The sequence below is a fragment of the Cyprinodon tularosa genome, unplaced genomic scaffold (genome assembly GCF_016077235.1).
Source record: "Cyprinodon tularosa strain WSP-4 unplaced genomic scaffold, ASM1607723v1 ctg100, whole genome shotgun sequence".
Taxonomy (NCBI): Eukaryota; Metazoa; Chordata; class Actinopteri; order Cyprinodontiformes; family Cyprinodontidae; genus Cyprinodon; species Cyprinodon tularosa.
This window is the reverse complement of record NW_024037783.1, coordinates 1022183-1044323: the sequence shown is the minus strand read 5'-3', so window position 1 is coordinate 1044323 and position 22141 is coordinate 1022183. Positions and strand designations below refer to the sequence as shown.

Sequence of the window (22141 nt, the reverse complement as noted above, 5' to 3'; positions counted from 1 at the left end):
TCTGTTGTTTTGTATAATTTTAAAATATATTTGTACCTAACCTGTTAAATTGTGTTACCCTCACTTAAATCAAACACGAGTAAATATGTTAAACTAGCCACAAAAGGTTTATTCAGCATCTTTACATTTTTTCATTCAACAAAACTGTTTGTCAAATGAACATATTATCACCAAACACATACTCAAGACAGAAATCGGAATACCAAACACACTGAGTTGAACTGAGTTGCCAGAACAACTCATAAAACAGAGCCCCGCTCAGTAAACACAAAGGACCTGTAATGATTTTGGAAAACTGATCATCTTTTTCAAATGTAACAACTAATTTTATTACAGGTTTGTACAAATCAAAGCGAAAGCAGCAATCTGGTTACATAATGTTATAATGCTGAGCTTTGGCTCAAGTACCTTCACAGATAATGCTGAAAGAAAAGCATGTGTTTAATTAAAAAAATGCTAATTTCTTTAATGGGCCAATGAGCCTAGTCGTTATTTCTGTCTATTAAGTACTTGTTTTTGGCCAAACTGTTTTATGAGCGCCACAACAAAGTAAGTAAAAATATATCTTAATACTTTTTTATCAAAATGTTTATCAAAGATACCAGTTATTACTGTTTTTTTGCAAGTCTGTGAATATTTGAACAGTTTATACAGAATAAAGGGTGCATTATTTAACACATTTAAATTCATGACTATGCTTTGACTTTGGGAACAACACTCCTACACAGAATTACGTTAAAATCTGAGACTGACAAAATCAAGAGGAGATGGACTGGCATTACCGGATCTCGACGCATATTTTGAAGCTGCACAATTAAAGTCCATGATAAGTCTGGATAAGTAAGGTATATTCTCCAATATGGACATAAATAGATAAATAAATATCAAACCTAAACTTAAATCAGTAATATTTAAACACCAATGCCAAAGTTTAAGGAAGAAATACATAGAAACGAATGTAAACTATGAGAACATGGCAAAGAATAATACAGGAACTAGAAAAGAATTAGGAAGAAATAATACTTTGAAGCAAAGTCGACAGAAAAAATGTTGGGCATTTGAGCAGAAAAAGGGCTTGTAAAATAATATCAAATGTTTAACGTCGATGAACTAGTCTTTTGAAAATATATCAAAAATATATAACATATCATCAAACAATTTCTATAAATATATGTAAAACACTAAGTAAAAAGTAAAATAAAGACAAAAGAGGATGTACATCCACTAATCTGGTTTAATGGCAAAATAATCCAATACAAAATCAAAAAATGTTTTAGGGCAACTAAATAATATTCCATTAAGTTACAGAGATAAAATGTCCATGAATATTAAGTTAAAAAAAAAAAAAAAAATGTGTGGGAAAAAATATGTAAAGAAATTTCTAAAACAACTCGGTCTTTAGTTTGGAGAGAATTTTCTTGGAAACTGTTGACAAGACATTTTTTTAACCTCAGAAAAGATTAAATAATATCACAAGCAACAGGCTTTATGTTGGAAAACTGTGAACATTTTTATATATTTACACATTTTTTGTACCTGATACTGGCAAGAAGTTATAAGAATCTCAGAAGACATTTTTGAAAATAAATTAGAATTCAAACCAGAAAATATATTGATTGGAAAAATACCAACTAGTGAACCCCAAGGCAAAAAATATGTTTAGAATTTTGAGTATCACTGCAGTAAAAACTTTCCACCATGACTACATCCTGATTCCTGGCACAACTGCCTTTTATCACTTCTTGACAGACCAGTTTCTCAAGAATGTTTGTGTAATTTTCTATCAACCGTGTCACATACTTTGCTGTTGTGTGTTATTTAACATAGACAACATGTTAAGGCTTTGTCCACACAAAGAGAAAATGTGATGCAATGATGCTTACTGTACAAACTGAAAAGGAGTTGTGGCATGTGAACAACATATGGCACGCTTGTTGTCATTTTCTGAGGGGAGAGTATCCGCGCTTGTCTAAGCCAGGCAGATAATGCAACCGTCCTACTCAAAGTTGGGGAAGAGAAAATAACCAAAGAACCGCTTAAACACAGTTCTGATATATATTTACTACTATCTAATATTAAAAAAAAAGTTGGATTGCAGACCCCAAAAGGGCAGCTTCGTGTGGATGATACACAGGTTTGATAAAGTTTTTTTAATTTATGTTTAAGCTTGCCTTCTTGTGGACGAGGCCTCTGATTTTAAAAGATCATAGCATATTGTGTCAAAAATTCAATTTGTGTGTTCAATATTTCTCTTCTCATGAATCAACAGGGAATTGAAAGATTGTTTTCAAGGGTACAGTATGTAATAAAAACACCAAACAGGGCTTTTCTGTTCTTCAACTATTTATCTTCTTTTCCCTTAAAATAACAAACACCAAGATGCTGTGCTGATGAGTGTGATTACCAATATCTGGACAATTTAGCTTTTTTGTTTTTGTGAGTAAAATAAATCTATTTAGTTTGCCATATTGTTTCAATCACTTGAATTTTATTTAAATAATCTATGAACTTCCAAAAATATTGTACATGTAAAATAAAGCTAGATAAATGTGACCCCCCCCCCCCCCCCTCACCTTAATAATGTCAAGAATAAAGTTTGAAATATGCCTTTTTTTCTCCCCCCTCTCCATCCCGAATGTGGCTCCTATCTTTCCATAGAGATAAAGGCAGCACTATAGGGAACAGCCTCTTAATTACAGGAAGAAAATCAATAGAAGTAACTAAATTAGAAATAATTTTACCCATTAAGCATTTTATCTAATATTTATATACAGTACATATAAATATTTGCAAGAGGCAAAATCACCTCTCTTGTTTTACCCATCAAGCAAACTATCTGGCCTTTTGTATCCAAACAGTTTAAAATCCCATTTATAGATGTCAAACAGCTTTCTCCTGTCCTCCAGAGGCACTGTTTTAAACCAATCCATGACTGAATTTGAGGTAGTCACATTTTCATAGGCTGACGGGAATTTAATGTCATTTTCCAATTTTAACAATTTCAAAAGCTCTTGAGCCCAATAAAATCATACCTGAAAAAGGAATAATTTTTAGAGTTTGTTTCAAAGCTGTGGTCCTTTCAGCATTAGAAAAACTTACTCTATAAGGCAGGGGTGACACAGGCGATACATTTGTCTCCAGTGGGGCTCAAATTGTTCCCTCCTCTCTGTTTGTGGGTCCACCAGGTACTGAATGAAGTTGTTGAATGTGGGGAGGAGTCCCAATTCCTCTGCCTCTTTTAATGTTTGTGGTGGATTCGATTGGTTTTTGTACCGTTTGATCATAATTTTCCCATAATTCTTATAGAAGTATGTGTTTTTCTGTTTATACAGAAATTTTGAACGGTAAGCAGAAATGAGACGGACGAATGGGTCACGGACAAACATAAACTTGGTGTAGTTCATCATCCTCCACTGCAGAGAAAAAAATAGGTACAAAATATGCAGTGATATTTGATAATATATATTTTTTGTTTAATTCTGACATATAAGTCAGAAATCAATGGTGAAAAGTGTTCAGGTTAACAATATTTTATTTTCTAGACAGATCTGTAATTACAGTAGTTAGCTGACCTTCCTCTCAGTTGAATTAAACTGTGTCAGGTATCTTAGCTTGCTGAATTCATGGACACTAGTCTTACTAATGGATGAAGGGTCATCATAAGGCTTGCCCTTTTTCAGGACAAACATAACTCTCTTCCAGTTCGAGCATGCAACCTGTAAAAAACAACATTTAACTGTTTTACAGAGATGTAGCTTAGTGCTTCCTAAAGTTGATTAGGACAAAAAAAATTCATCAGATTAATCAGGATTAATCGATTATTGAAATAATTGTCAACTAATTAAGAAATCGATCAATCGTCGACTGGGGTATAGAGACTGTGAAACATGCCTTTAGCCGACAGAGCAAACCACTTAGAGCAGTGGGGGAACAAAAGAAATAGGTTGAACATATTCTTAAAATATTATGGAAGCACAGTAATTAAACATTGCAGCGTGACTTTAAATCTTGGAATTATAAAGATTGTTCAATCAAAATGTTAATGACCTTTTTTGTTTGCTTATCACCTTTGGAATGAAGCAGTAGATGATTTTTTGAGTGTCATCCACAATTAACTGATTGTTAACGGGGTCTGATATTTTCTTCTCCATGGATAAGGCCTTTGGTCCGATGCCACACATCCCTCTTATCAGCTCCTTTCTTTCTAATTGTTGTAAAGTCATCTTCTCTCCTGTAATACAAACATTAAATTTCATTAAAATATGGTCTGTCAAACTTGTCAGGCTTAGCTTAAATAGTTTTTTTTTTCTGAATTGATCCATGACAATTAAATTGATTTATGTCGTCTTACAGAAACCAGGCTGCAACAACAGGATTATGTTACCCTAAATAAAGCAACTCCTTCCAGCTATTTAAATTTGTAGTCACCCTGAGATTCTAGGCGAGGATGAAGAATAGCAACCTTTTTTTTTGTCTAAGTCACTGATTAGTCCAAAGTCAGTTAATAGCTACAATTCTTTTGCACATTTAACCATTAGTTTTCCCCATCCAAATCTTAAAGCAACAAAACCACTTCTGTTTCTAACTTTTTACCAAAAACCTGGTCCTCATTCTGAATTTTTAAATCAGTTTCAGGCCTTCCACCTGATTTAGTGTTAAATACTGATTAGGTTGTTATAGTAGGGGATTTTAACATTCATGCTGACAAGACAGACAGCTGCAGAAACCCTTCATAAAACATTTCATAAAAAAAACTGTCCACAAGTTGGTGCAAAATGAAATCCAATTTTTAATTAAAATTCAAATTGATAGCTGAAATACACTCAGTGCATTCACATTGAATGTGATCTTAGCGTCAAAAACACTTAAAAGCAGAAATTTGGACAAATGTGGATATTTAGGTCAAACACTGGACACTTCTACGCTCTAAATGATCTGCACTCTGGTTACTCTGTAGCTAAAAGCTAGAGAGCAACTTGGAATCATTTACTTTGATGAGTTGGAAATTTTGTTTTAACAATTTTTTAAGCGAGAAAAATCTACCTAAAAACATCATCTGTGCACTCAGAATGAACTGCATATCCTAAGAGCGCCAGACCTCCAGCATAACAGCTGGCAGCACTGGGATGGGAATCCCCAGCTCTCTGCCGCAGCCAGCCTGTTGGGGGTTTCCTGCTGCCATAGCAAAACTGATGCTTTGATTCATTTTGAATCATTCATTTTGAATTGAAAAAGCTTACTGGATGGAAAGCGAAATGTCTTCAAACTTGGAAACAAAGTCCAGTGGATTGTTTTTTTTTACTTTTTTGGAATTACTATGACCTGAATGACAAAGAATCTTCACCAGAAAATTTCACATGGATAACAGCAACTATGAATCTGCAAGTTTTTGTTTGGCACTACATTCTTCTGTTTCTTGTATGCAATGGTGTAACGACACAACAATAGGCCCGTAAGCAACATTATCTGGGTGGGCCCCATATGAAGTACAACACCCCAATCCATCCCGATCCCAAAGGTCAGGGGCCCCTAAGCAACAGTAGTCTCTGCTTACCAATATTTACGCCATTGCTTGTATGTAGTTAATGTAGTTAAAGCACTTTAGGATAATACATCATTTATTTTTCTCAAAGCCAGGCTGCTACCTACAGTGTTTTAATGTGTTTATGTCATTTTTATATATCATATCATAGATTTGTGATTTATAGACTTAAAATATGCAGAAAGAGTCTCCGCACAATAGAAATCAACACAGTGTGACCAGAGATCCCCTCATATAGTAACAACACATTTTGCACAGTTTGGGCACTTTTGGCAAAATAAAACTTTTACTTAGCATACTGCCCAATTAAACAAATGTACTTCATTATTTTAATCTTATTTAACAACAGTAAGCTCTGAACACGATTTGCCTCACACAGCACATAGAGAAGGCTAGAGGGGCAGACTCAGGCATAAACAATCAATTAAAAATGAAAACAAAAGAATACTTTACCTACAATAGGAGTTCAGGAGGACAGAAGAATGATAAAGTAAGTCATGGATCCGCTTTGAGCCTCGCAAAAACAAAAAAGGGACAGTAGCACCACAGGAAAGCAGTTTATCACTCTCCACTTTTTATGAAAAAAAAAAAAGCTCTCTGAGAATTACCTCTCACTGCCTTACCCTTACCCACTGTATAAACACAGCCTTTTTAATTGTGTTTGCCTTGTTTTTAAACATAGTTAATACTATATTCTGTATATTTTTGAATGTTCTATCTGTTCTGCTGTCTAGGCTGGTCATAAAGTGGGACTTTGCTTTGTTGCTGCATCATTTTTATTTTTTATTTTACTTTTATTAATCTTAAACAGTTAAATGTGGGACATTGTTACATTTCTTGGGGCATAGAGTGAGAAGGGAAAAAACTGCACTGATCAGGATCTGGAAACACTGCGTAGCAAGATCTTCTCTAATACAGATTGCAGTCAGTGTGACATGGAATACCATCGGATCAAATACCAAATAGTTAATTAAATAAAATATGGTTTTGTTTGTTTTTCTGAAGATTTTATACTGTGTTTGCTTTGTGTTTTAGAGGAAAAAAGTGGGATAAGGTTAAAACAACATACCTGATCTGTTTTGTTGAAAATAAACCTTTTTAAGAATTAATGCTTGAACTTAAAAAAATCCAGCTTTATGTCTCTTGCTACTTATCAAGGTTGTGTAATCTTGATAAGTAGGGAACTATTGTTGATTAATTGTGCTGTATAGCTTCATTAAATTCCTCCTAAAGATTTCTAGGGCTTAAAAGAAATATAAACAGATCCCATGCATACAAGACAGAAGAGAAAAATAAAACGTGAAAACTTAAATGAACATAGAACCTTTGGTTTTTCACTTAATCTTTGATAATGTTATGAGAATCATCAAAGATGACCACAATGCAAACAAGACGTGTCGCTTTCATGTATATTTAAGATGGATCTTACAAAACAAGCATACAACATACCTGCATCTTCTTGTGTCACACCCTGTTGGTTAAGGAACAGTGAGATGAAAAACACAGTAACAAAAACAGGTAAAGCTAGGAAATCTGTGGTAATCCTCATTACGTCTGAAAATATATATCATCTCCCCAATGGAAATTAACAGAAAAAAGAAGCTTGTTGACCATTTAAAACAATGTAATGTTAACCCACTCATTTTTATATATGAATACTGTTTGGACACACTTCCATATTTTTTGTGAAGGTGTGTCTTTGATGTTCAGGAAATAGTGATGTGCATCTATTGTTCCGGTAAAAGTAGATTTGAGTCTTTCAATAAAAAAAGATTGCTTTAACTAAACAAATATTTTTTCAATAAAAAAAAATCACTTTGTTAGAAATATATATATAATACATGTTACTTGTGTCTCTGTTAGATGGAGGATGCCCAGTGAAATGGATTCTGTCTTGGTAACCTATGATTATCTGTATTCTTATGGCCATCTGTTTGGGATATAATATAGTGAAATGTTAGCTGTAAATTTTGCCTTAAGGTAGATTTGGAATTTCCGCTGCCCCGTGGTATGTAAATAAGGTTAGATGTTAATTGTGGAGGCAGGACCGTTCAGTCTGTTTGATATGTTGAATAGTATATAAGACTTTTAGTAAGATTTTACACAAATGTTCTAACATGTGTGTTTTATTCCGTAGTTACTTCTGTAACAACTGAGCAATTGTTACCAAAAATTTAACTGAATGATTGAAGTCTGGCTTGGCTCTTTTTTCTTTAACTTTGTCTCCCCCTGCAGGATGACTGCCATGACTACATCCATGTGTTTGAACTGAAAAATGTCTGCATCTATGTGTGTGGCATGCATGCATTTTATTGTGAGTTCATGTAACTAATCAAGCAGTTTAAAGCTGCATTAAATGAATGTTGAACACATTCTTTACAGCTTATCCTCTTAAAAAATTGTGTTTCTCATTGTAGTTATATCTATATGCAAGGCTGCCAATTAACTTTTGCATGATTAGGGTAAAAGATAAGGTTCAGCGTCCTACGTAAAGAGGCTTTACCATGTGCTCATAAATTCTTTGTACACCTTATGTACAAAGAATACATTTATTATTTATTCTCCACTCTGTTGTTCTAAGAAAGGAGCAATCTACAATGAAACAGTTTGGAAAACCCGGTTGTCTACTTTAATCCAATTTCTTTCCCCATCCTGGGATATCTATTTTACTAACCCCCTCATCTGTGCCACTCACAATCACAATTTTAGATTTGCAGACCTACACTGTAGATAAAAACAAAGTGTTAAGTGTTTCTTTTAAATCTGCCAAATTTTGAACTACTACTGTTTCCAATTTATATGAAAATAATGGTGAATGTGATCATCAATATAATTAGAAATAATTAAAGTTTTTACTCAATAATCATATTTGCTGTTTAAAGCTTACTGTCCCTTAATCGGGTAACCTTTCATCTCCATTGTTTCAGTGACAGAAACAGTCTGAATATTGAACCCTCTGCTCTGCTCTCTCTCTAACCAAACCAAACCCTTCCTATTGGCAGTGTTGGGAAAGTTCTCTTTTTACGTGAACTAGTTCAAAGTTCAGTTCACACATTTTAAAATGAACTAGTTCAGTTCATAGTTCATAATTCAAAACCAAAAAATGAACTAGTTCATAGTTCTTTTTTTTTTTTTCATATATTGCTCAATTACACCATAGCCTACTGTAGAACCACAGACAGCAATTATTTTATCAGTTGTAACTCTGAAACTGTGCGTCAGATTTCATCTTCATATCCAGTTTTGAATCCTTATCCAACCAGGGTTTACATTAGCATTGAGGGGACAGATTTCCCCATTGTTGCTTTAATGCTTTGTTGCTGTCCATTCACTTCACACTAGTAGCAGCTGCAGCTTTCACCCCTACAGTATATTCTCAAAAACATCAGGAAAAATGTGCTGCTTGAATGGTCTTTTTTATGAGTAATTATTAAAAGAAAAATAGGAAAGTAGTCTTTAAGGTGCAAATGTTTTTTGTTTTTTTTTTATAATTTTTTTCATTTGAAATTCCATTTCAATACATACTAAAAAGGAATACTGGAATCCTGGAAAATTATACCAGGCAGGTTTAACAAACAAGTTACATGGATAGTAAAACCCTCAAGAACAGGGGTCTTCTATGTTTTCCAGACCAAGGACCCCCAAACTGATGGCGAGATGGAGCGGGGACCCCCTAACTATATATATTGTATGAAATTGTGTCCTATAGTCACTCTATTACATATGGAGTAATGTAAAGAAATTAATTTCTCCCTGGGATTATTAAAGTTTTTCTGATTCTGATTCCTGGTTGTTGTGAATGAAACGGTGCCCAGCTTGAAAGAGCTCCTGTGTGTCGCTGAATGTGTGCATTGATGACTGAAAGACATCTTTTGTCTCCATTTATCTGTTTACTACAGTGTGTTGATTTCATGTTAATGAGTATTTAAAGACATTTCAATTAGTGGGGGAAAAAATTGCAGGCAGGGAATATAAAAATATCAACTAACCATGCAGACCCTCATGCAGTACCTCCGTAGACCCCCTAGGGGTCGCGGATTCCCTGTTGAAGACCTCCGCTCAAGAAGATTTTACTAACACAAACTGAGGGACCAGGCTGAGGTAGGAATTTAAGGTTACTGAAGTGCGGATTTTTTACTGAAAGCCGGCGGGCAAACTTGTTGCCATCATCCTCACCGACCACCTGGTCATAAACCTGTTTTAAGTGATCATACTGCTGCTTTGTCGCCTCCATGCTGCTGTGGCTTCCACGCTGCATTTTGTTTTGATGACGCACGCGGCTGTAGGCTACGACGCTGGTAGCTGGTGTTGCCAGATTGGGTGTTTTTCCCGCTACATATTAAGGCCTATTTATGGTTTGATTTAGCTGGGGTTTCGCCTGGAGGACTCTATAGAAATCTGGCAACCTATTGAACGGAGCTGAACTGAGAGAGCGTGCCATTCACAGACACCAGAATGAACGAGTTCACAATAACGTTCATCAGGCAATAATGCAGTACGTTCAGTTCACGTTCGCCCAAAATATGAACGAGTTCATTAACTTTCGTTCAATGAACGCGTTCAGGCACAACACTGCCTATTGGTAACTTAAAGATAATGTGGAGCATTTTCTTTTTCTGGGTGGATCATCAAAGTAAGTGGCCCTCCTAATTGTTAATCACTCTGGTGATATGTTTACGTAAGACCGTCATACGTGCTCGTGCCCATTTTCACTTACCAGCGGTGAGTCCGACATAGTGGAAAAATTGCAAATCTTCTTGTCGTGCTTAGGTTTACAGAATCTGAATAAGAGCAATCACGCAAGCAAGAAACAGTTAAAGGGTTTTTATTGATGGTCTTAGGCTGTACAGAGAGAAGTCCAGCAGGCAGGGTTTTCTAGATACTGCTGGAAGAGGTTGGGTGACAGGTGAGCAACAGTTCGGTGCTGGTTTGAAAAGTAAGGGATGTTTGTGACTCACAGAAAGGGCGGCTTGGTGTCTGTCTTGGGAAGATGGTGACCAAGACAGACAGATCTCGGTGGGTGAGATCTGATCATCGGCGTCGCCAGAAAAAATGGACAGGACCATGAAGGTGATGAGGGAGCAACAACCAGCGTCCACAAACAAGAAGGGTAAATTAGTGACTTAGGGGGAAAGCATGATGGTCCTAGACAAGTGAGTTGTCCCGCTATCCCCAGGACAAATTTGGAGTAAAAAAACGTTCATTTAATTCAAAATGGTTTGATAGCTTTTCCTGGTTGAAAAAGAAATCCTTGTCATCAAGGATATGCAGTGTGTTTTCAACTTGCTTGATAACATCATATTCCCCACACTAACACAGGTCATCCAGATCTCCCTCACAATCACAATCAACAGCTGGAGTTGTGAAAAGTCATTCAGTGTGTTGAGAAGGATCCACACTCGGCTGAGGTGCACAATGGGACAAGACAGGCTCCATCATCTTGCTATTTTATCAGTTGAAAAGGAAGAACTTTCTAAGCTGAGTCACAGTCTAGTGATTGACCGCTTTGCAAAAATGATTAATAGGAGGTACACTTTAATGCTCAAAAAAATAAAAGAAAAACTTAGTTCAGGATGAGTTAAAATTTCCCCTGAACTAAAACTCTGAAACCTAGGAATTAATGATTACTTCAGAATGTGTATAAGGAAACTTTTTATTTGTCAAAGTTGGTAATGTCTTATTTTTTATAGCTGCAATGTTGAAAATGTTCATGTTTGTTAAAACAAATATGCTCTTATACTCATTAATATCTCAACTGGTAATTTTGGTAGGAATGTATCAGGGTTGGGCAGTGTGCTTGTCTGTATTTGTGTATGGAAGGAGGGGCATATGCAGTAGGGGGTCAGTGCCCCAGTAAAGCTTTGTGCCTAGCAACGCCCCTGGTTGTAAATAATGATCAATTTGCTAATAAATTATTAATGCATGAAAGGCAAATTTCTGCCCCTTACACTATCACCATACAACCAAAGAGCTGCTTAAAACTGTAAATTAATTTAACCCGAAGAGCTATGATTGTTTTCTATAAATTCCAATTTACTAATAATGACATTTAAATGTAGGTAAAAGCTACCAGGAAAATACTTATAAAATATTTTTTCCTTGTCTTGTTACAAATTTATTCGATTTTTCAAACTGAAGTCAAAGTTAGGCAATGGCTAATGATGAAGAAAGAGTCTTCACCCTGGGTATTATTTTGTGGAATAATAGGATTACAAAGAGGATCTTCTATAAGACAAAATGGATGTATTCCACTCATAATGATTGAAATGGGTTCTTACAAACCTCATTTACTTTGTCTGAGAATATTTGGTGCAATTTCCCCTTTAAAATATTTGTTGGGGGGGGGTATGTTGACGTGGTTCCCTCCAGAGCTGAGACAGTGAAAAAGGAGGAGGAAGGAAATGCCACAGAAGGACACACAGCTGCTGATGTTCACAGACAGCACTCTCTCTGCAGCGAACAGCAGCTCTACCTTTATATCAGTTATCAAAATGATGCAGGAATTACGTTTTCTGAAGTCTGCCTTCAAGCGCTGACTCATGCATTTTGACTTCTTTTGCAGACATAATTAAAAACAAAAACCAGGAACGCAGGTAAGCTGCTTACACAGATTACATAAGGTTGGTTTTCTCTTTTACTTTTAGATTAACTTTGTAATGTGCCTGTGGTTGATTGCATAGACCGCTGTGATGTTTGTGTCCGGCTGTTTACAGACAGAAACAGACCAGACATTTCTCTGTCTTTCAGCACCAAGGACAGAGACTGCTGCGCAGTTTTAAATCCAGCAGCATCTCTGCATTAAACAAGGACTCAGATCTGCTCTACAATATGCTTACATTTACAAACCAGCTTTTTTGTTCTGTTTGTACATTATTTTCTGATGCTTTTTCTTCCTTTGTGTTTTTTTCCTATACTCACTCTTAGTTATTGATTTTGGTCTATGTTTTCCTTCATGGTTTCAGTCAGTTTCCTTAGTCAGCCTCCCTCAGTTGTCCAGGTTCCTATTCCTCACTGTTATTGCTTGTAATTACATAAATCTGAAACATTCAGTATAATCACTCTTACCAGCTCTCTACACAGAATTAGGGAAGGAAAGATTTCCGGTATACTTGAAAAAGCTCATTATTTTAGCAAATATGAACATTTACTTTAAAAACAGCTATACATGTTATTTCATTTTCAGGTAATTATTTGATTAATCTCATTGAGCTCAACTCAGAGGAAAGAAAATCTGAAATGAGATCTCCAAAATATTTCAGGTACTTCTCCTGGACCAACTTGAGATATGTGTGACACAAAAATGAGACTAAGATTAATTTCTTGTGTCTCAGTTTTTTCTTTGAAGCAATAAGGTGAAAAGAAAAGATCTCAACAAGCTCAAATATAATTCCCTGACTTTCTCACCTTTTGTGTTTAATTGGGATCTTAAGCATATAAATCAGAAAGCTCTCTCTATGAACATGGTCTACTCTCATGCTCAGACAGTGCAAAGGAAGAGCTCTCCTCAAGCAATCCTTTCAATTTGTAGAAAAAATATAAACCAACAAGATCTAATATAATTTTCAGTCTTTTTCAACTTTTGTTTCTCTGTGGAATCTGACACACAGAAATCAGAAAGTCCTCTATATGAACTAGATCTACTTTCATTACAGCTTCAATACCATTTTTGGAAAACATTCCTAGAATCGACTCAACATTCAAAATGTTATGCAACCCTGAAATACAGATTGAAGTAGATGTTGCTGTAAAATAAATGTCATTGGCCAAATCACCTGGTCATAATCATGGCTCCACTTGCAATTTTCATAGATTTTTTTTCTGGGAACACTTAAAAGAATTATTATTCAGAGCATTAAAATAATGTATTCAAAATTACAATTTAATGCCAACTATGAAATAAGGAGTAATAATAATAATAATGAATTTTATTTATCATGCACTTTACATTTGATTTCAAATCTCAAAGTGCTACAAAACAAGTTTAAAAGACCATAACATTAAAAACAGAGTAAAAAGACAGTCATTAAAATCAATACATTAAAAGGCATACGTAGCCTATTAAAGAAAATCTAAAATCAACAATTGTAGGAATTTCTAAAAAGGAAAGTTTTTAGTCCTTTCTTAGGAGTCATTACATTATTCCACAAACCAGGAAAAGGCAAAACATGTATAGATAATCTGAGACCTGTAACTTTACTGAATGTAAATTACAAATTATTCACCATTATCTTTTCCATTCAACTGTAAATTGATTTGGGACAGATAGTGCGTGAAAACTAATCAGGATTAATTAAGTGTTGGTCGTACGCAATAATATTAGGTTGTTTCTCAAATTTATAGGCTATTCCTTCATTAAAGATAAAGGCTTTTCTTTTATTTCTAGATTTTTACAAATGCTTTTGACTCTTTAAAACATCTCTTTAAAATGAAAACCTTTAAATATGTTGGTTTATAAGAGTAATTAATTCCATGTCCCTTTCTCACAAGGGAAGATTTGAAGGGCAACGGGGAATCCGACAGGGTTCCCTCTCCTCTCCTTTACTATTTATATTAACTGCAGATTTATTGGCTGTTTTTCTCAAGAATAGTCAAGATATTGAGCCTTTGCATGTATTTAGTTATCCTCTGATGAAAGCAATGCTCCCTGATGATACACTTGTTTTTCTTACAATACCTACATTTATAAAAATCTGAGTTAATGTCAGTAAACGATTATTAATAAAAACACCTTATATGGGATTCCAGTGAAAGAAGAAATCCAATAATTAGTTGTGACCATGACAGAGGATTACAAGGCAAAAGAAGAAGAAGTAACTATTTTGCCAGCCATAAAGAAAAGTAAATACATTCTTAATTCCTGGCTACAAAGAGATATGCCAATTTTTAGAATAATTTTTACCACCAAAGCGGGCACACTCTTTGGATTTACATATCCAACATTTTCTTTTGCTATCGCTTGGGTAGGTGACAGTGGCATCGGAGGCAGGATTTTGTAACCGGAGGCTATCGGTTCAACCCCAGGCTCTGGCTTTTATTGTTGCTGTGTCCTCGGCAAAGTGACTTAAACTGTATGTGAATAGAACTGATGGTGGTCAGAGGGCACACGCTTCACACAGCTTCGCTTCTGTCAGTGAAGCTGTAGCTACAACATGGCCATGATGCTGTGTGGGTGCGTAAATTCAAGTTTTGGAAGGTATCTCTTTACCTCCTTTTGTACTGTAATTTTAACTTTCTAACTTATTTCTCCTAGCGAATTTCAGGAGAAACACATGAGAAACACTTGAGACAAAATAGAAACTAAAATGAGACTGAGATTCAAAACTGAATTATGTTTCATGATTTATAGATGGGCGAACTTTAAGCAGTAAAATTTTACTATGGGAATCATTACCACTGCAATTTAAATTACTTGAGCACACCTAGCTGCACATTATTTACCATGTAAAATTAAAATAAACAAATGTACTTCTTACCAAGGCTTCTCTTTTTTATTTTAAGTGTACACTTAATGTCCATATTTTAAATTTGTGTGGTGTACTTGTAGAATCTCCCTTTTTATGTCCTCTAATTTGAGAATGATGAATCAGTTTTGAACAATATGTGGGCTGTGATTCTGTCTTACAGGAGCAGAAATGGCAGCAGCAGATAACCTCCTGTTTGCGCTATGGATCATCTCATTCCTCCCAACTGTCCTCTGCTGCCCTGAGCTTTGCACCTGCTCAGATAAATATGGTCGGCACTTTACTGAATGCTCTTACAAATACCTAACCGCAGTCCCGGAAGGTTTACCCCCCAATGTGACCACCTTAAGTCTCTCTGCAAACCAGATCGTTACTATCCCTGTAGGCAGCTTTGATAACGTTACCCAGGTGACCTCCCTGTGGATGGCCAACAATGAACTCTCCTCTGTCGAAGAATTTAGCCTTGTACTTTTGGTTCATCTTCGTTACTTTGACATTAGCCACAACAAGTTGGCAGACTTCCCCTGGGCAGATCTGAAGAACCTCACAGCTCTGGAGCTGCTGAAGATGAACCACAACAAGCTGTCTCACCTGCCCAAAGACGCCTTCTCCAACCTCAAAAACCTGAGGTCCCTCAGACTTAACAATAATAGATTCAAAACCATAGCCGAGGGGACATTTGATGGTTTGGTGTCTTTGTCACATTTACAGATTTTTAACAATCCTTTTGTTTGCACCTGCACCTTGGATTGGCTCAGAAACTGGATCTCTCTAACCACAATATCAATTACGGAGCAGAGCTTGATCACTTGCGCAACTCCCAAGGAACTTAGAGGTGAAATTATTTCAAAATTACCTGAGTCAAAGTGCACAAGCCCTAATGTCACAATACTAACTGTGCCACATGTTCCCAACATGGTTTTCCATCAGAACACCCAAATAGTTTTGATTTGTGATTTCAAAGGAAACCCAAAACCCCTGGTGGTGTGGAATATTTCCAGCAGAAATCTAAAAGAAGAGATGCCTTTGTCTTTGGATGAGGATAGCTCTGAAGAGGCTGAAGACAATATTAAAGTGTTTAATAATGGCACGCTGCTCATTTCAAGCCTCAGACTAGAGGACAGCGGAGACTATAGCTGCTCTGCAACAAATGGGCTTGGCAGAGCTGAAAATTTTGTGTCTATTAAGGTGATTGCAAGTCCAAGTCCAACACCCAGCGATTCGACTATATTTACTTCAATTCCAACAAACCCATCCATACCTGAACAAAAAAAGAGAAAATCAGTTTTGGATTATCTGCATCTCGCAAAATTAAAAAGAAAATTCTTTTTTACTGATGAACCTACCACACAATCGACTGATGTCAAATCTGAGCTTCTTGAGGACAAAAGATATCTGACTTATTCAAGCAAATGCGGCCTAACTGCAAACACAAAAAACATCTCTAGTCATGTCCTGAATGCCAGCCTGGATAACATACAGCAGTACACCTTCAACTTTGGTGTCATTGAACTGGGGGTTTCAGAAACAGAGGCGACAGTGCGACTCAGTCCTCTACTCATACCCAAAAACAGGAGTCCAAACGGATTTAAGAACTTTTGGAGCGACAGTGAGGAGAACTCTGGCTTTCCAGAATTCCTGGAAAAAGACAATTTAAACGGTTTGTATTTGTGCATTGCTACAGACAGCAAACAATCCGCAGTGCAGTGGTCACAGATCAAAGAAGGCGTCAACACATACCTGTTCAGTGGTTTAGAACCTGGTACCAACTACTCTCTCTGCCTGACCTATAGAGGGGAAGACTGTGAAGTCCAGGTGCTCTTTGCCACCAGAAGGAGTGTGCCAAACCTCATCATCATCATCTCAGTCAGCATCTGCCTGCTGACTGTGTCCACCGTGCCTCTGCTTGGAGCAACATGCTTCCACCTGGTCTACAAATATCGCAATAAGACCTACAAACTGATCCTGAAGGCCAAAGACCAGTACCACATAGAGAGGAAGCTGACCACCAACCTAAGCATGCATGCTCCAATCACAGAGTCTAGAAGGAAGATAAATGAGGATGACTTGGAAATGGAGAGTGTATATGGTGGGGAGAAAGAAGTAGACACAGAAGAAAGTGTTATTACTGAGTCTTTCACTTGCAAGGGAAATATAGATGACTCTGAAATGGGATCTGAGTACAGTGACCGGCTGCCTTTGGGGGCCGAAGCCGTAAATATTACCAGCAAACTACAAATACCCTAAAGAATATCATCCTAATTGATTTTCACCCTAATCCTTCTTGTTACTCATTTGTTCTCCATCTTTTGTGTTCTCATTTACCTCTGAGAGGTTTTAATCTAATTTAAATACATCTCGCATGCATAGGTATGGTAGTTATAAGGCAGATATTCTAGCAGGATATTTTAGATCTGAGCTCAAACCTTTGTTTCCATAAAAAAAGCTTAGACTAAATGGATGTTTTCTCTGAGATGCATATATGGCAAGGTACACATCAGAGGGCCTGAGTAGGATTGGATCTGAAGGTTAAAGTTATGCACAGTGCCTATCTAGAGACTAAAATTGTTCCTCATTCCTCTTTCTCTTGGGTAAAGATGTCCAAACACAGCTGCTATAGACAATTGCTGTCATCATTTCCGAGTCTTGTTACCAGTCATTCATTGATTTGTTAATTGACTGAGTATATCTGATGAACACATGGGACTTAATCTAAACCAGGGATTCCCAAAGTGTGACCTTTGAACTTATTTTGTGTGGCCCCTGACTTCTGTCAGAAATGATAAAGATCTAACATTATTATCAATAACTGAAAACCTTCTTGCAATGGAAAATATTAAGTACCTTCTAAAGTTTTAGTCTTTAAAAAAAAAACACACTTTTTGCAATCTCTAATTTATTTTGCTTCATCCCGCCCCAAAAGAAATTACAAACTGAATAACTTTTGTGCAAAACACTTTATATGGTTGAATCTACAATGATGTACTCCTTCCTTTACAAGAAACAAAATGTATTAATAAAACATTGTATGTTTAGTTTCTTATAAGGTAGGTAAGTAAATTTCCCAACATGTTTTATATGATTTTACAGTTTAAAATTTTATTTATTTTTTAGCCAACATGGGTAATCCACAACTGTAAATTGTACTACTTATGAAATTCTTTCAATAACAATACAGCTACATTTTCATGTTAGTAGTGAGCACAACTAAAAGCTGTCTGGTTAACAAAATTCCCCTAACCAAACCTAAGGAGCTCTGCAGCTCCTGCATGGTTACTATGGCCCTCTGGATTCTTTGTACCAATTAGGTGACCTCTGAAGGCTGCAGGTCACACTCAATCTCATGTAGGAGGGTGTAAAACATGTTAAGATTATTATTTACTATCAAAACATGTATATTTGTCTTCCACTTCACAATAATGTCCTATTGTGCATAGTTTTATGTTCTGATATCCTGAAATAATATATTAGTTAATGTAACAAAGTTTGCAAAGGTTTAAAGAATAGGTACATTTCAAAATTTCCGTTTTGCAGGGGATTTGTCACTGTTTCTAACAAACAGCTACTAATATAGAGGTTCTCTGCTGGTGATAATTTACTAACAGTCAATCATACTAGATTAAAAAGGTATATAAGAGTTCCCAATAACCTGAGGAAATTAGTTATTTTGGGTTGGGATGAAAAAAAAGAAACTGGTCTTTCCATAAATACTAATAAAACATTGAAAAATAATTCAGGTAGATGCAAAAAAGTAAAAAGTGAACACTTGTGAATTTGTTTGCCATTAGGAGTTCAGTAAGAGCAGAAACCTAAAGTGAACATATGAGAAAATTTAAATGCTTCCACTGTTTGTCCTGAAAATAACCAACAAATAAACTTGTTTGTTAAATATCTACTAAAACTTCAGTATTATCCAGCTACATGTCCTACGTCCATCTCTAGTGGACTGGACCTACAGGCTGTCTGGTTGTTCTATCTTCAATGTTCTTGTAACTACCTGTGCTTCTTGTCTGTTTCTATCCAAGTGATGATTAAGTTGAGTGTTTTAATCAATTCTTTTTTAACCCTCAATGTGCCTCAATAAAATGTAAACTGTGGAATAAGACACAGGTGTTCAACTGTTTTTGAGCCGACATTATTATAGTTTTCTACGGGGAGTCATTCAAGAAGAATCTGTATAAAAACAGAACTGCGGCAGGTAAAAAAGGTAAACATGTTTTTTTGGTTGTTTCCAAATTTCCAAATAAAATTAAGCTTTTGTTTAAGGAAATATACAAATATTACTTAAGATTTGTTTGAGAAATAGCTAAACTTTTCAGTGCTTTTAGATTATAAGCAGAATTAATTAAGGCAATATTTTCAAAATCTACAATTCTTTTACAGCCCTACTGTTTTTTTGTTGTTTTTTTTTTTTTATGAAAAAAGATCTTTTACAAATGAACATGAAAAATGTATATCTACATTAAAACCATTAAAAGATGTTTTTATTTTTGCAGAATATTATCAACTTGCAGGTAGAAAGTCTCAATTGGTATCTAAATATTTGGATAATCTCTGCATGCAAATCTTTTTCAAAGCTAAAAGGTTTTCATAACAAACTTCTGTAAATATACGGCATTCTAAATGATGAGGACAAAATAAACCACCTGACTCAGTTGATACAGTCTGCAAATCACCAGGATGCTGTCAGCTAATGTGAGCAGCTTGTGCTGACATGGCTGATTATAATCAAATAATCGACCTCTGACTGCTGACATGTACGCTGACATTGATTACCACTGTCAGCCTGTTTTCTTACTAAAGTTGTTATGGAGTTTGAAAAGAAAAGGATTCCCAGAGCAGTCAGATAAACTGTTATTAAATAAAGCTAAATCCAGCTTCAGATTGTTGTGCTTTGTATGTCTGTTGAAAGCCATTGGTTTTTAAACCTGCAACTATTTCTGAAATAACTGTTTTATTTTTGGATTATGCATCAGATTAAACAGACTGCTATGAAAGAAAATGTTTGTTATGGAGATAACACTGATACTCCATATTGTTAGGTAAGATCATGATCTTTTACTGTTTTTTTATGCTTTTAAATATCTAACTTAAAGCATGCTGATTTTAAAAAGGCTGTTTAAAGAGTTGATGGACTACTTTGTTTCCAAATAGACTGGTATGACACACTACAATTACAGAACCATCCAAGCTTCTTTGCACCCCTTGATGTTAAAAAATCCTTACACAAATTAATATTTTACGCTAGTTGCATAAGGCTATTAGCCTGACGTAGTCCGACTCAATTCTAGTCAGAATATGAGTCTGATACTGCTCCATAGAGCTGTGATTATGGGGCGTGTTTCGAACGAACCAGGAAAAAAAATGCCTCTGCACTCAATTGGATAGACCTACAACCAATAAGAGCAACGGAGTGCGTGATGTATGTTAAGCGAGGCATAGTTGTTGTCCACAAAACTCAAAGCGTGCAGTTGCACGCCTATAATAAGAAGATGAGCCTTGATCGCGTTTCTCTGTTCCTCTTTTAAAATTAATTTGCTGTCGATATCTTCTAGAACAGACCTAATAGCAGAATCTACTCACCTAAACTCTCCAGCGGCAGCCATTATTGTTGTCACCCAAGCACGCATTGGTCACGTGGTTGATTACGTTACTGTTGGTCATCTGTCCATCATCGTATAAAGTCCGCCCTGACAATTTGATTGGATCGCCTGACAGTAGGCTATAATACTCGCGCTACTATGGAGCAGAGCCAGACCGAACTTCCCGACCTCAAACTTTGTGGGCGGGACTAAGTTCGGAATGGCACCCAGGCTATAAGGCTATTGTATTACTGACACAAAAATACTTTGTCCACCCTTTTTTTTTTAAGTGGCCAAACCTCCTCTTCCTGAGAAAGAATCCAAGCGATGTTCTGCTTCAGTGATCTATTCCACATCAACCCCACCCATAAAATGAGTCGTTTGTTGCTTTTAGCACCATTTGCTTCTGTTTAAGAGACCACTGAATACTTACCGGGACTGTTTTAGATTTTACTGGACTAATTATAGTGAGAAAGGAGGAGGTTTATGCTTGCTTCAGAATTACCCATAATGCACAGTTCTTTTCTGTAACCATAACAGAGCCATTTTAAATAATACCCTTTATTATGTCCTGGATTAGCTTAAGTTATTTAAAATCTTAAGAACTGACTGCTGTAAGAGCTTTTATTGTTAAAATAATGTGTCTTTGGTTCTGTCTGTAATTATATATTTCATTCTAACCTGTTTCCACTGTATCTGTTATCTGCTAGTGCTGGTCCTGCTCCAAGAGGTTCCCGCTCCTTTCCAGACTAATGCGCTCTCACAATGCAAGTAGTCTGGCAGGCCAGAACATCTACTGTAGATGTTCTGGCCTGCCAGTAGATTTGGAGGCTGATAGTAACCAGATCCAGTCAGCTTTTAAGTTAATGGTGCGTTAAAACTGAACATGATTTGGGCAGGAAAACGCTTAAATTATTAAATTTTGACGCCTGTTCTAGTTGGAAGTACTGGAGATCCCCTCTGAAAGCTCTCTGCTGCAGCCAGCCAGTGGGGGACTTCCTGCTGCCATTTATAGCTGCTGGAAGAGTGAATATAAAGAGTTTTTAAGGTTTGTGGTAAAAACTACAAGTACCAGAAAATAAAATTTAATATTTTTGTCGGCAGACAGCTCTGCAAAAGTAATAAGAGATTTCATGTAGTGTTGGTGTCCCCCCCAAAAAAAAACCTTGATCAATTTTTCTGATTGATGCTCCAGCATCCAGCAGGAAAATTTTAAATTGCTTAATGGTCGGATGCTCCGACACGCTGCCAATCAGACGCTAGAACGCTGGAATGCCAAAATGCTTGGATGTGCCATTCCCGCTCCCCACATGCGCCACTGGACCTCTCTACACCATCCCTCATAGACTTTGGATGTAAATCTGTTACTTTGGCGTCAATACACCATAAATCTTCATGGTCCATAAGTGGCTGGGTTTCTTTTTAAAACTTCAGAATGATATAAAAGGAAAGCTGTTAGATTCTTTTTCCTAGTTTGGGATCAGCTGTATCCTGACCTACATATGCTGTAAATTAACCTCCATTGTTACCATTATACAGGGCGCCTGCCCATGATA

The 22141-nt window shown here is 36.2% G+C and overlaps 1 protein-coding gene and 1 pseudogene across 1 annotated transcript; one reads left to right on the top strand and one right to left on the bottom strand.

The window, feature by feature from the left end:
• Nucleotides 1-2772: 2772 nt before the first annotated feature.
• On the bottom strand, nucleotides 2773-4161 carry LOC119798607 (annotated as a pseudogene).
• A 7781-nt stretch (nucleotides 4162-11942) lies between these two features.
• On the top strand, nucleotides 11943-19149 carry LOC119774057 (immunoglobulin superfamily containing leucine-rich repeat protein 2-like). Its single transcript, XM_038271398.1, has 2 exons — nucleotides 11943-12135; nucleotides 15167-19149. Exon 2 carries the CDS (start codon nucleotides 15175-15177, stop codon nucleotides 17248-17250), a length of 2076 nt encoding a protein of 691 aa, XP_038127326.1. The 5' UTR covers nucleotides 11943-12135; nucleotides 15167-15174; the 3' UTR covers nucleotides 17251-19149.
• The last annotated feature ends 2992 nt before the right edge of the window (nucleotides 19150-22141 follow it).

What these genes read in the sequence shown, in the direction of transcription:
- LOC119774057 (XM_038271398.1), top strand. Translation starts at nt 15,175, where the DNA reads ATGGCAGCAGCAGATAACCTCCTGTTTGCGCTATGGATCATCTCATTC.